The sequence below is a fragment of the Lepidochelys olivacea genome, assembly GCF_965140295.1.
Source record: "Lepidochelys olivacea isolate rLepOli2 genome assembly, chromosome: 13".
NCBI classification, from domain to species: Eukaryota; Metazoa; Chordata; order Testudines; family Cheloniidae; genus Lepidochelys; species Lepidochelys olivacea.
In genome coordinates, this window is record NC_140423.1 from 2,269,679 (window position 1) to 2,283,147 (window position 13,469).

The window sequence follows — 13,469 nt, forward strand, 5'->3', positions numbered from 1 at the left end:
AGCATGAGTGTGCCCATGTCCTTCTAGTGCAAGAGTGCATGTGTGGTTAGTAGAAGCCTCCCCGTGTAACTAGCTGTGCCCAGTGTATGATTTTACAAATGTCCAAGCTGAGGCTGTACAGAAGCTGTAAATTCCAGGAAACTCCCTCTGAGGCACAACTCAGTGAGGAGGGGGTTGGGGGAGGGAGCAGGCTAAACCCAGCAATTCCTGCCCTGAGTGCGCAGATGGCTCTTCAGGGACAAGGAAGGAAGAAAGGTCAAACCTGTTCTTACAGAATTTTGTTCACAATTAAAAAAAAAAAAAAAAAAAGTCTGCCGGAGGCAGAGCAGCTTTACAAGGTGCAGGTGGTGGTTGGAGGGGCACTTACTTGGTGCAAGGAAGAGGAGTGGGGATTGGTATTTTGTCCAGTGCTCAAAACGCTGGAGGGAAATGGAGAGGCTACAAGCCCGTGAAAGGTTGTTTTAAATACAAGGCAATAGTAGCTAAAGCAGAAAGTGACTCTGGGCACGTGTTCAGTGTCTCCACAGCTTTTGATGGGGTCTCGGTCTTATTTTGGGAGGGAACAAGAGAAAAGGCAGATAGAGGAACCATTACAGCACATGTGTTGCATATCCCCATGTTATCAGTGCTTCCTTCATTACAGTGTATTGCTGTGGCCTCTGCTTGGAAGGCCCAGCTCTGTGGTTCCTTAGCTCCTCCTTTCATTCAGAATCTCACTGCTGCTTTTATAATGCTGATGATTTTGAAATCCAGTGGCTGACCTTTTGGCTCTGGAAGCTATCCAAGGGCTGTGTCTTGAAGCACAGTAAAGGTTAGAAAGGAGGAAGAGAAAGAATGTCCTTGCAGCTGTGGGAGTGGGAGAGAGGAATTTAATCTATGCCATAGGAAAGTCAGTGGGATTGCCGAGTGAGGGTGTCCATGACTTCTGAAATGGCATGTTCCCTCCTCAGTGCTGGCAGTTTTCAGAGCAGCAGGACTAGTGAGTAGAGCATTATTTATAATTAAAAAAAAATGCAGGCCTCACTCCTGCTACAGATTGCAAGGGTGCATTTCACACTATCGTGGTGTTGCGTGTGGTTCATACATGCTTGTTCCGGAGAGTGGAAGAGCCTCCGGGTCACATCTTGGCTTACCCAACTCCATGGGTTTCTCTCTGCGGTTAGACATCCCTTTCTGCAGGGGAACCCAGAAAATTGGGGTTCTACAGATGTTTCTGGATCGTGTCTGGGCTCGCTATTCCCCCTCAGGTCCCATTTGCATCACTTTCATGGTGTTACTGTGGCTTCTTTGGCATCTCTGGCCCTGGCCCTGCTGAAAAGTCCCAGGAATCTGCAGGCAGATCCAAGGGCCTGTGAAGCCTTTGAAGATCTTAGTCTCATGCTGAAAACCAGAGGTTAAGTGTTAGGCTGCAGGTTCTTAGGCCCTGTCCACACTACAGGCATATCCCCTGCTGCTGTGTATGGGCATATCTCCATGGAAATCAGAGCTGGTCTGCAGATTTTCACTAAAAGAACAGGAGTACTTGTGGCACCTTAGAGACTAACCAATTTATTTGAGCATAAGCTTTCGTGAGTTACAGCTCACTTCATCGGATGCATACTGTCATAGATTTTCACTAGTGGCTGATCTGGCCTGACCCTTCCTGCTTGGTTAGAGAAATGGTGGTGGTGGTGTTTGGGTGTGCGTTTTTGGTTTTTAAACACAATGTTCAGTCTAATACTTTTCGAAACCATTTGAAGAAAGTCACACCCTGTCTGCGCCACTTGCAGAGCCATTTATCTGCCACGGACACACTGTAGTGTCGATGGAGATTAAAGGGTAAACTGCAGGGCTCAGCCATCCGCTCCTACAGGATGCGAGCTCTTTCTAATTGTCCTCAATTACAGACTGAGCCATTCCTCAGGCACGTCTTCAAACAGGAAGCAGAGCACTGGTGCTCTCCGCAGGGGAAATGCTACCTAGCCCAGAGCATGATGGGAAGGGCTATTTTCAGAGTCCCTGAATGCCAAGAGGTGAACACGTTTCTTTGGGGATGCAGGAGCTGCTGTACCCCCAAAGGGATGTGGTCAGGAGCTTCAAAACCAAAGCAGATTTAACCCTTTTGCTGTTCGCTTTCAGGATGAGACATCGGTGAGCAGCGAGGATTTTGATATGAACGACTCCACATGGATCTCAGCTGACCAGCATCTTAACTCCAGTTTGAGCCCCAGTCAGGACGAGAGCATGCGCAGCCCTCAGAATCTCCACAGCCAGGAGGATGGTGAGTGCTCCTGACGTCCATGGGGCAGGGGAAGGGAGGGCTGCACGTCTTTGGCATAGGCGGTTTTTAGTCACTCATTAAACTTTAACTGCTCCATTTCAATCCGATGTCTCACCTGAGGGATGGATTTCATAGCAGTACGTGCCCAGGGACTGCACTGGAGTCAAACCCCTCTTGTTGGTACCACGTGGAACTAGTGTACGTTCCATCTCTCTCAGTGCTGCTGGCACCTGTCTGGCGATACTCTGTTGCAGCTGATGGTTGTGATAAGGTCTCCGTGGGTTGGGGCATCGCAACATGGTTCTAAGTTTTTCATGAATCCAGATAGTGGATAAGAGACACTTCCTGCGACAAGAGGCAATGGAGTTACCGTGACATGCACTGGACACACTTGTTCCTAGAGCTGAACACATTGGCAGGGCTAGAATCAGGTCTGAGCACTGTGATGCAGGAGGTGCAGAGGGAGGGATGAAGGAGCATGGCAAGGCCCTGAGATATGGGCTTCGCAGCCGGAAGCATTCAGTTGAGTTACACGTTTCGGAGTGGTTTTGATCCCCAAGAAGAAGCTGGATGCTCAGCAGTGGGAATGGGATGCATAGATGAGAAGCGGAGGTATCTGCCTGGGTAGTGCAGGTAATTGAGAAGGGTCAAGGTTGAGCAGCATGGAATGGGTGGGGGGAGGCAGGCTGGTAAGGAGGGGTGCTCCATGAAACATGTTGGCTTTAGAAAAGTAACTAAGGGGTGGAAGTCCGAGTTCAGGTCAAAGTTCATCTCCATGGTATTAGAATGAGAGTCAGACTACTGACTCTGCCCCATTCTCAAGTGGCTGAATCCCTCATTGTCTCCAGAGAGCTCTGTGCAGAGGCAGTTTGAGAGCTGATAGGAAGTGGGTGCATCTTGGGGCAACTCAGATCAAGTTAGTGGTGCTTTAAGAGGAGGGACTGGAAAGCCACCCTGTACTGTGAGAAAGAAAGGGCTTTTGGGCCAGCATATCTGCCTGGCGTGGGTTTTAGCCACTCATGGCCAGAGGCAGAGTGTTGGTGCCCTGGTGCGTTGTCCACTCAGATACAACGGGGCAAGTTTGGTTTATGTTGCAAAGCTGCTGTTTTGAGAAACTGCTGTCTTTAAAGCTAGCAGCGCCTGCCCAGTAGGCTCACACAGGCAGCAGTAAGGATGTGAAACTTGCCTGCTCTGCAGGGTGTCCCGGTGTCAGTGGTAGAAGACAGGCTAGCCTTTCTCCCCCCCTCATGAATACATCGCTAAGCCCTGTACAGTCCAATTGCAGCACGGTAGGTGGAGGGACCTGTTGAGGGTAACACAGCTTGTTGTCACACCACTTCAAGTGCCGCAGAAGTGATGCTTAGAAGGGCTTGGCATCAGGCTGTGCCATCATCTATTGCACTCAGCACTCTGTTCTTCAGCACGTAGTACCCTCCACACCTGTGGTTCTAGGCTCGTATTTCTCTACTCCACTGTACTTTGCAGCTCTGGTGACAGAACATTTCCCAGCCCACGGTTTGTGATGCAGCATGGCATTCCAATGCCTGTTGTTCATGAATGCTCTAGAATGAAATGCTTTGGATCCATTTCCCCAGCGCTGCAGTGTGCTAAAGGACAATGGTTTAGGCAGAAGCTTAAGATTTCTTCACTGAGACTAAAGTTCTGTCTCCCCACCCACTTTGGGAATTGCAGTGTGAGTATAATGGGAATAACACTTCTCTCTCCAAGGGCGAGTATCCTTTCTCAAGGATGCACAGCCCACAAAAGCTCTACACCCCGGATGGTGAGTGCTCCTTATTTTTGTGGGGCTGTCATGGTGCAGGTGTCAGTGTAGGACAAGGGGAGGAAGGGCTGCAGATCTTTGGCACAGAAGGTTTATAATCACTCATTAAACGTTAAGCATTCCATTTCAATCAGGCTCCACACCTATGGTTTCTGCTTAGGGAAACCCTCTCTTCTGTAGCTCCTTTCATTCAATTCAGGGGCCGAGTAGAGTTTAAACTGTACATGTGATTTCTTCTCCCCTGTCGAGTCTGTGCACATGCCTTAGGGTCTCTCTCATATGGGTCAGGGGCAGGAGAGCGATGGAATATACTGATCAGAGGTGATAGAGACAAAGAATAAGCATGCTGGCTGTGGAGGACACTTTAATTGAAACCAGATTATTGGGGTCTCCATTAGACTGGCAGATACTATGGAATTTTACAGGACTGACTAAGAGCTAGGGATGATTTTGTATTTCCAGTGAATACCAATGGCCCATATCACGTGCTGGAGTGAGTTTAGGATGTGGACTGGTGCCACTGGGATGGAAGGCCTTGGCCAGTCCAGTTGCCAGCAACATCAAGAATGGAATCAGCCAGAGGGTGTGATGGGAAGGGCTGAGAGGGGAGGAATGAAGTGATGCTTCAGGAACAGGAGACAAAACAGAAGTGAGGAAAATGTGATGGTGGGAGGGATAGTCCAGGACAACAGCTACTGAGAGTTGGGGAAATGGAGAGGCAAATGGGGCTTAAAGGGAGAGAGAATTTAATGAGCCACAGTTTTTAAACCATGCCCATTTCCTTGGAGTCCTGGGTCAAGGGTCTGTCCCCTTACAGCTATCGAGTGGATATGGCGATTTTTTTATTGCCCAAATTTGTCTATTTGTCCATAGGACAGGGATAGTCCAGAGAGTAGCAATGCAAACACCCTGCCCCTGACCTGAAGGGGCCATGCCCCCTCCCTCCCCAGCTGGGTGGATGGCCAGGACCATTCAGTCCTTTACCCTCTCTGCTGAGACGGCCAACAAAGGGACCAGTTAGTCCCCATTTTGTAAGGGGTTTTGGGGTGGACATCTGTCCACTAGGAACTGGATTGAGGCCATCTGCTAACAGCTTTGTCACAACAGCCCGGGGCTGGATTTCAGCAGCCAGCAGGTAAAGGGGCAACTGACCTGAACAAACACTGCACTACACCAGGAGTTGCAACTGGACAGCGGAAACACACTTTGCATTTAAGTGCCAGGTCTTGTAGGAGTCTGAGTGAGTGCTTTGGTCTTCGCATTGACTAGTGAGGGCTGTTTTCAAGACCTGATAATGGCTCCAAAACTGTGGCCATGGATTACTCCAGCAAGCACAAGAAAGAAGTCATTGGCTGGGTCAGTAATAGGGCAGGATGCACAGCTGGAGCAGTTGGCAGGAAGGGATGTGTGTGTCAGATATTTTGTTTGACAAATAGAAAAAGAGGTACCCGCACTGGCAAGTATCTCACAACATGGAGCAGAGTCCAGTTTCCTTCCTTGTCTTTTAAACCCTCCTTGGACTTGCCTCATGAGCCGTGTCTGTTTCAGTTCTCTCTGTTGCTCCCACAGTCCCAATGCCAGTGGTGCATGAGCACCGTCTCCTCTGCAGTTCCTGTCCATGGGAACAGGCACATTTCATCTTTTCGCTACATCTCATTGGAAAACATTCCTATCCTTCCTCTTCTGTGTCTGAAAATCTCTGTCCTGCTATTGTTTAGCTGTAAAGGCATTTGCAATACACATTCCATGAAAGACTGTTTACAAAAGAAAGTTGTAATGCACAGTTGCCATCTAATCAGAGGGACCCAGTGCTAAGATCATGAACTATAGATAGATTTCAAAAACTTTATTTTAAGGACAAAGCAGCAAGTTCCATGATTTGAAGAGCCCTACAAGGAAATGCTATACAGAACCTCCCGATTGGTTTGACAGCCTGTTCTGAGTGCGATAGTGGGTGTGGTGGGAGGGTGCACAAGAGGCAAGTTTGTCTTGCCTTGGGGTGTTGGTGTCTGCTAAATCTTTAGGGAGCAATAAGCAACTCAGACAAAAACCACCTTATTCTGTCTCAGTGCTCAGAAACCTTGGCCTGCTATTATCCTGCTGCAAACTGTGTGTTAACCTTTGAAACAGCAAAGGGACCCAATTAGAGCTAATGACTTTGGTACATACCAACAGGGATAGTAAAAGACACTGTCTGGGAGAATTTCAGAGGCCCTGTATCAGCAGCAGAGGTGGGGTTCACATACGATTGACACTGCTAACTGCATAAAAGTACACAGAGTGAGCCATGGGGTCCCACAGTGCACAGACTCACTCTACAGCACAGTAATAGTGCAAGAACCAGCTGCTTCCGTTTTCTTGTGTGTTACTCTAGAGTGGTAGATACGCTGGAGGGCAGGGATAGGATACAGAGGGACCTAGACAAATTGGAGGATTGGGCCAAAAGAAATATGATGAGGTTCAATAAGGATAAGTGCAGGGTCCTGCACTTAGGACGGAAGAACCCAATGCACAGCTACAGACTAGGGACCGAATGGCTAGGCAGCAGTTCTGCGGAAAAGGACCTAGAGGTGACAGTGGACGAGAAGCTGGATATGAGTCAGCAGTGTGCCCTTGTTGCCAAGAAGGCCAATGGCATTTTGGGATGTATAAGTAGGGGCATAGCGAGCAGATCGAGGGACGTGATCGTTCCCCTCTATTCGACATTGGTGAGGACTCATCTGGAGTACTGTGTCCAGTTTTGGGCCCCACACTACAAGAAGGATGTGGATAAATTGGAGAGAGTCCAGCGAAGGGCAACAAAAATGATTAGGGGCCTGGAACACATGACTTATGAGGAGAGGCTGAGGGAACTGGGATTGTTTAGTCTGCAGAAGAGAAGAATGAGGGGGGTTTGATAGCTGCTTTCAACTACCTGAGAGGTGGTTCCAGAGAGGATGGTTCTAGACTATTCTCAGTGGTAGAAGAGGACAGGACAAGGAGTAATGGTCTCAAGTTGCAGTGGGGGAAGTTTAGGTTGGATATTAGGAAAAACTTTTTCACTAGGAGGGTGGTGAAACACTGGAATGCATTACCCAGGGAGGTGGTGGAATCTCCTTCCTTAGAAGTTTTTAAGGTCAGGCTTGACAAAGCCCTGGCTGGGATGATTTAATTGGGGATTGGTCCTGCTTTGAGCAGGGGGTTGGACTAGATGACCTCCTGAGGTCCCTTCCAACCTTGATATTCTATGATTCTATGACTCTGCTGCTCCCGCAATGGGAAATGTGAGGTTCTTGCACATCTCCTGCCCAACTTGAATGTTACTCATATCTTAAGTTGCCCAAAAGGAAGTGACTGGATGCCCAAAGCCTGAGCAAAGATGAATGGGAACTTTTTACTACCAACTGCGAGAGCCATTTTCCAGGGCAGCCTGGAGGGATTAATTTGCTGGGGTCAAAGAGATGATCACAGTATCATCACCTGGTACAGTGTCAGTATACAGTGCAGAATTTGCCTTTTCCTCTCTAGGCATCCCATGCAATCATCCAGTCCAACAGAACACAAGTTACAGAAACTTGCTAGGCAAATGGGCCTTATGGCTTTCTCATGCCCAGGAGGTTACAGGGAGCTTTACCTCACTGCAAGGGGTGAACCATTTTCTTACTAGTTTTGGTTCTGCCCTTCTCCATCTGGCCGAACTTGTCAACCATAGAGAAGTATAGTGAAGTCTATCCATTGCGCATGCAGCCTGGAGGTCTGTCCCCATCTCAGCCAGAGAGTAATACCCAATGCCGCAGTGAATCATGGCACTAGGACATTGTATTTCTACATACTGCATTATGGTGCATTTACTAGTAGATTACAGATTACAAATCATTCAGACTAAATACCAAGCATTTAGGGAGGCAGGTCCCTGGATCATGTGTATTTATGGTGGTTTTTTACTTGCTAACTGGTTCCTGATGGTCTCTCTGGGGCTAGTATGGAGCAGCGAAGTCCCACCAGATTTTCTAGGAGTTCTCCCCAAAATGGATAATACATTGCAATCCGTGACATTGCCACAAAGAACTGTCACCACTCAGCTACCTTAGTCAGGGATCAGGCTGCAGGTGCTCTCAGCACAAAGCATGGGGGAGGGAGAAGGGATCTTAACCCATCCCCACATCAGTTTAACAAAAAACAAAACAAAAAAAACCAGTCTAAGGAAAACCAGCCCTTGAGCGTAGACTCATTTCCCTACCGCAGGGAGTGGGCAGCACAGCATTCTCCTGTGTCACTGCTGGGACAGATCCCCTTTCAGCCAAGGCATGCCTTGGTACTGATCCAGTGTTTGATTGGCAGGGCCACTGCAGAATCTGTTCTGCGTCGGGGAGTGGTCACTAATCCCCACCCTAAGAGGAAGGACATGATTAACCTGCTTAGTGCTAAACAGGCTATCAGGGATGTCCCCTGGAGATGCTCCTCAAGGCCAGGGGAAGGAAGCATTTCCCTTGAGAATGTTTTAAGGAGGCAGCTATGGGGCAGATACTGGGGGTATTCCTTGGACATGCTCCTCGAGTGGGGCCTGGGAGGGGTATCACAGAGATTCCTTGGACCAACCACTGTGGATTGGGTGAGGGGTGAAGGCAGTACCCAGGATGTCCCCAGACACTCACCTCCTTTCTGGTGCAGTTTGTGCACTGTGGTGCATGGTTACCTTGGTGTGTCACAAGGCTTTAGACTTCCTAAGCAATTTATTGCTGGACATTCTGCTTGGAGAGGAGCCTCCCAGGAGAGCATGGGTCTAGGTCAGCACGTACCAGGAACTGGGGTTTACATTCATGCAGCAAGTTCACCATTAGCTATCAGCATTGCTGCACCCTCAGCTTACAGGCTTCTCAGGTGCCCAGGTCACACCTGGTACTAGCCTCCAGCATGATGCTACATGTTCCCCTCAGACATGACAAAAGCTTCACTCCCAGCCCCTCAGAGCTGCTGCACACTTTTCTGCTTATACATATAGGGCTGTAACAGGGTCACTTACCACATCCAGTAGCATATCCATTCCTCAGTTTCCCTTCCAGGCTGAAGTGTCCATCGGTGGTCATTGTGGTGCTTTCGGGCCCTCCAGTCAAAGCAAGAGCCCACCCCTTCCAGGGTAAGGAATGAAAATGCATCCTTGGCCGCCCACAATCTTCATCTCCATTGACACAGGGCCTTTGTGACACTCCTTCACCACCCCCAGACAGCATACTTCTTTCCTGGGCTCTCTCTGGGCTCCATAATCCTGCACCCTTCTCAGGGTCTGCCCCAGTCTCCCCCATGTTAATACAGGGCAGAAGAGGGTAGGGTGCCTCTCATCCTCTCAACAAGGCCTGGCTTGGGCCCCTAAACAAGGGCCTATACCCACACCAGGCCTTGCCTCAGACCTTTTCCTCCTCTGGAGACACCCCTCCTAGTTTTTTTATCCTGTCTTCTCACAGGCCTTTTCCACAGTCCCTGTTGGACTGAGTGCTTCCCAAGCTCACTTAAGTGAACACCCCCCCCCCCCCCCCCCCCCAACCTGGCTTACCCAGCAAACTACTACTCCCCCCACTTAATGGAGAGGCTGCACTTTATAGTTCCCAGCACACCTACCTCTCGGTCACATGACTGGGGAGAGAACCCTGGCACAGATGTGGAGACTGGGCCTGAGCTCCTCTTAAAGGTCCAGCTCACCTCCGGAGAAGGGGCAAGTTCTGTTCTCAGTCACATGTACGCAACCCCAGGGACTTAGTGGGGTTTCAGGCAGGGGTGTAACTGAGGGCTGAATTTGACCCATAGAACATTGACAGCCAAATTGGCATTTCTATGACACTCTGAGCACACATGTCTGATTTCCCATGCAGGTAACCACCAAATAGCTTCCTCTCAAATCACAGTCCAGTGAGTACTGCCTTGGGCCATTGGCTGGCTTCCTGCAGATTTCACCTAGTGGCCCATCATCATCTCTTGAGGCTCCCTGACTCTGTGCTCTTCCAGCCCTCCTGGATCTGTCATCAGTGTAGAAGAGCTACAGCCCTTGCAGCAGGGATCAGTAAATCCTGCCCACCCTGCTAGAGGTCTCTCAGGGCAGCTGTTCTCTTTCCTAGGCCCTTTCCAGACTAGTCACAGACACCTTAGGTCAGCTTCTTTGAGGAATACGAGGCTTTTGAAGCCTTTTCTCTTGCTGCTGCTGCAGGTTTGGGAAATCCAAAGCTGCTCCCGAAACATCCTTGCTAGCCTGTGCACGCTCTCTGTCCAGGCTTTCCTTCCTGCCTGGCTTCTGCCTGCCTTTGCTTCTAACTAAAAAACATCTTCTGCCAGATGGTAACGCTTTCTGCATGTAAATCAAGCAGAGCTTTCCCTAAATTGCCCTCCCAGTGCCTAAGCAGGGATGCAGATTAAGCCGGTTAATTGATGGCAAATTTCACCCCTTTCCCTGTTACTGTTTAGTTTAGCTATTTTGGATTTTATTGACCAAATTCACCAATTACAGAAGTCCCCAACTTAACCACAACACAGACTCCAGCCTGGTGAGTTTTTCCCACGCCACCCAGCCTTTATGACTCCCCCTGACCTAAGAAGTACCCACCTGTGGGGTTGAGAGGACATCTCTGTCTCCATAGCCCATTGAGCCATTGACAGCCAAAGAGGGGAGCAGCTGGTGTCAGTGGTGATGATGTACATCTGCTCACTAGGAACTGTGCTTAGACCCACCAAATGCATTTGCCATGGGTGGCAGCACTGACTGGTTCTCAGGCAGTAACCACCTTCGGTCCCCATTGGCTGCGTTTGAATCGGCTTGCCAGCAATGGAGAGATGAAAGGCTCCGTCTCCCATTCCTAATCCCTGACCCACCCTAGAGCCCTGCCCTCATTTCCCAGAGACAAACGTAGACTCTTTTTTAGAACAAACCAAGCCTAAAACCTGTTAGAAAAGGAAAGAGAAAATCCTTCTTAATAAAAGACCTAAGGGCAAAACTTGGCTGCACAGTGGCAAAGGAAGCATAGTGCTGGAAGGGCCACAATATGGAGCATGAGGGGATGGCACAGGCCATCACATTAGGAAGAGGAAGACCAGGCCAAGGAGACTGCTTGTCGAGATGTTGCTGTTCTGCTGTGTTGGCTTCTGGGCTTTGGCTCCTGTAGGCAAACTGGAAAACTTCCATCCCTCCCAGATCCTGAGGAGTGCTCTAGTCAGCCACTCCTTCTGCCTGTACAGCAAAGCTGGCCTCATGCCATTAGGCTGGCAGGGGGGGTGAGGGAGAGGGGGGAAATGCGCTGGGAGATAGCACGAGGAGACACCTTTCCTACACAATGCAGGAGAGAGCAAACAGCACTCCCTTGTCAGCTGAACTTGTCAGTAGAGACACATTGTGTCCAGCATTACCAGATGTCTGGCTCAGTGAAGACACTGGCAGAATACAGTCACGGGGGTGGAGGATGGACACTTTGTCTGGGCATCACGAGGTTTGCATTAATGCAAAAAGACAGGAAATAGGACGCCTTAACTGGATATTGGCCAGCCTCACCTGCTCTGCTCCCCTGAACAATTTTTTTAATCATCTCAAAGGAAATCAGCCAGGCAGGCACTAGAGAAGATGGGCTTCCTTGTAATGGGTCTTCATCCCTGCCTCTTAGTGGGAGCTGGGGCTGGATCGAAGCAGATTGGTGCTGACTGGCCCCTCTGGTCATTGGGTGAGGAGGAGTCCTTCAAGGCTGCTCTTTTGCCTTTAATTAACATTGGTCTCCCTCCCAGCAATGGCCCCCGCACGAGGCCCCCCCATTCTCACTCTGTCTCTCTAATTTGTATTGAGTCTCTCTCCTTTGCAGCCTCTCCTCTTTCTCCTCCTCCCCCTTCTCATCTCTTTTGTGAGTGAATAATTGATGGCACTTTTCATCTTCCTGGCTGTTGTTACAGTGAGACGTCGGGTGAGGTGCTTTGAACAGTTTTGACAGTCTTTTTAAAGCTAGATGTAAAGTTCGGTGCTGGTGACATTTCAGTGTGGAAACTGTGTATTTCCTTTTGTAGTGAAGGGGAGAATCTGTGCCAGAGACAATGGCCTTGACACGGAGACTCCGGATGGGCGGTTGGCTTATTATATGACAGGATCATGTGTGATCCTGTGAGAACAGGAGCTGGCGGTACTGACCCAAACTGCTTCTAGTTCTGGTAGATAATCACAAAGCCATCGAAAGTCCTGCATGTTGACTGGTGGAGGATGGCAGAGCCCTTGAAAGTCCTGCACAGCAATTGGTCAATTATTCCAGTCCTGGGTGGCGATTGGGTGGGCTGTGACAGAACTGTGACTGAGTGGGGCTGTTGTATTGCTGGGAGGTTCCCGTGGGCTGCTGGCTCTTACATAAGCTCACTGTTTTCTGAGTCAAAAGAGGGTTTTGTCTCCAGGCTGGAGATGTGACAGGCGGAGGAACAATTTGCCCCATTCATCTCTAATTCCCTCTTTGGTCGGTAGCACATTGCCCTACGTTAAAATAGACGTTAAACCCAACCACTTCCCGGCCATAAAACCGCCTAGGGAGCAGGTGTTGAAAATCTCCTCTTCCCTTCCTGATCTCTGCAAATCCAGTGTCACAGAAATCAAGGATAATCCAGGCGCCTCCTTCAAATGAAAATGCTGAGCCCTGATTAATGTGTTTAGTAAATGACTGATCCCCCCACTCGAGCCTTCCTGAAGAGCCACGAGCCATTTGTCTGTCCCTCCCTCGACACTTTCCTAGGATTGGTGAAGCTGAAGAGAGACTGGAGATGCTGCTGTCAGCTTCCTCGCTCCAGAAGCCAGACAGTGCTCCCTTGGATGCTCATAACTATGGCGGAGGAGCTTTGAGTTTGCAGCCAAGCATGTGTTCAATCAGCCCCTGCACCAGAGAACAATACTCCTGCCTAGAGCACGTTAAAACAAGGCCTGTGCAACTGTGGCTGGTGGACAAGCTGGTTTTCTGCACAAGCCTGGATTCATAAGACAGTTTTGATTTTCAGTCTTGTTTCAGGCCTGCATTGCCAACTTGGACCTGTTAAATTCCAGTTCATGGGTTTCAGTGTCTCTCAGGATCAGAACTTCTGCCATCGGAATTCCAGCTGCCAAAGATTACATGTGAAATTTAAATATTTTATTTTCTGAATGAAAGATCAGAACAGTTAAAAGTTACATTGTTTTTACAGTTCCACCTGCCTCAATTAGGGCTTCGGGGTGCATGGGGACTTCCAGTTATCCTCATTGGAGGGGCTTCTCACTTAACCAAACTCCAGCTGAGAGCAGAGAGATCATGAGCACCATTCCCTCTAAGCTGTGCGCGTGTGCGCACGCACACAGATCTTAAAGCCCACACACACGGCGAAACACCGCGCACACAAACATTTGCACAGAAGAATTTTTTTGCGCACACGGCCTGTCAGAAATTAGAGGGAACATTGCTCATGAGGCTTGTG

General features: G+C 49.3%; 1 protein-coding gene across 3 annotated transcripts in view; it reads left to right on the plus strand.

Moving 5' to 3' along the window:
* Positions 1 to 13,469, plus strand: part of NOL4L (nucleolar protein 4 like) — a 104,756-nt gene that overhangs the window by 71,428 nt on the left and 19,859 nt on the right. For all 3 annotated transcript variants that reach the window (XM_084645731.1, XM_084645733.1, XM_084645732.1), the window contains one exon: positions 2,119 to 2,260. In XM_084645731.1, coding sequence (XP_084501857.1) covers positions 2,119 to 2,260 — 142 coding nt within the window. The remainder of the gene's footprint in view (positions 1 to 2,118; positions 2,261 to 13,469) is intronic.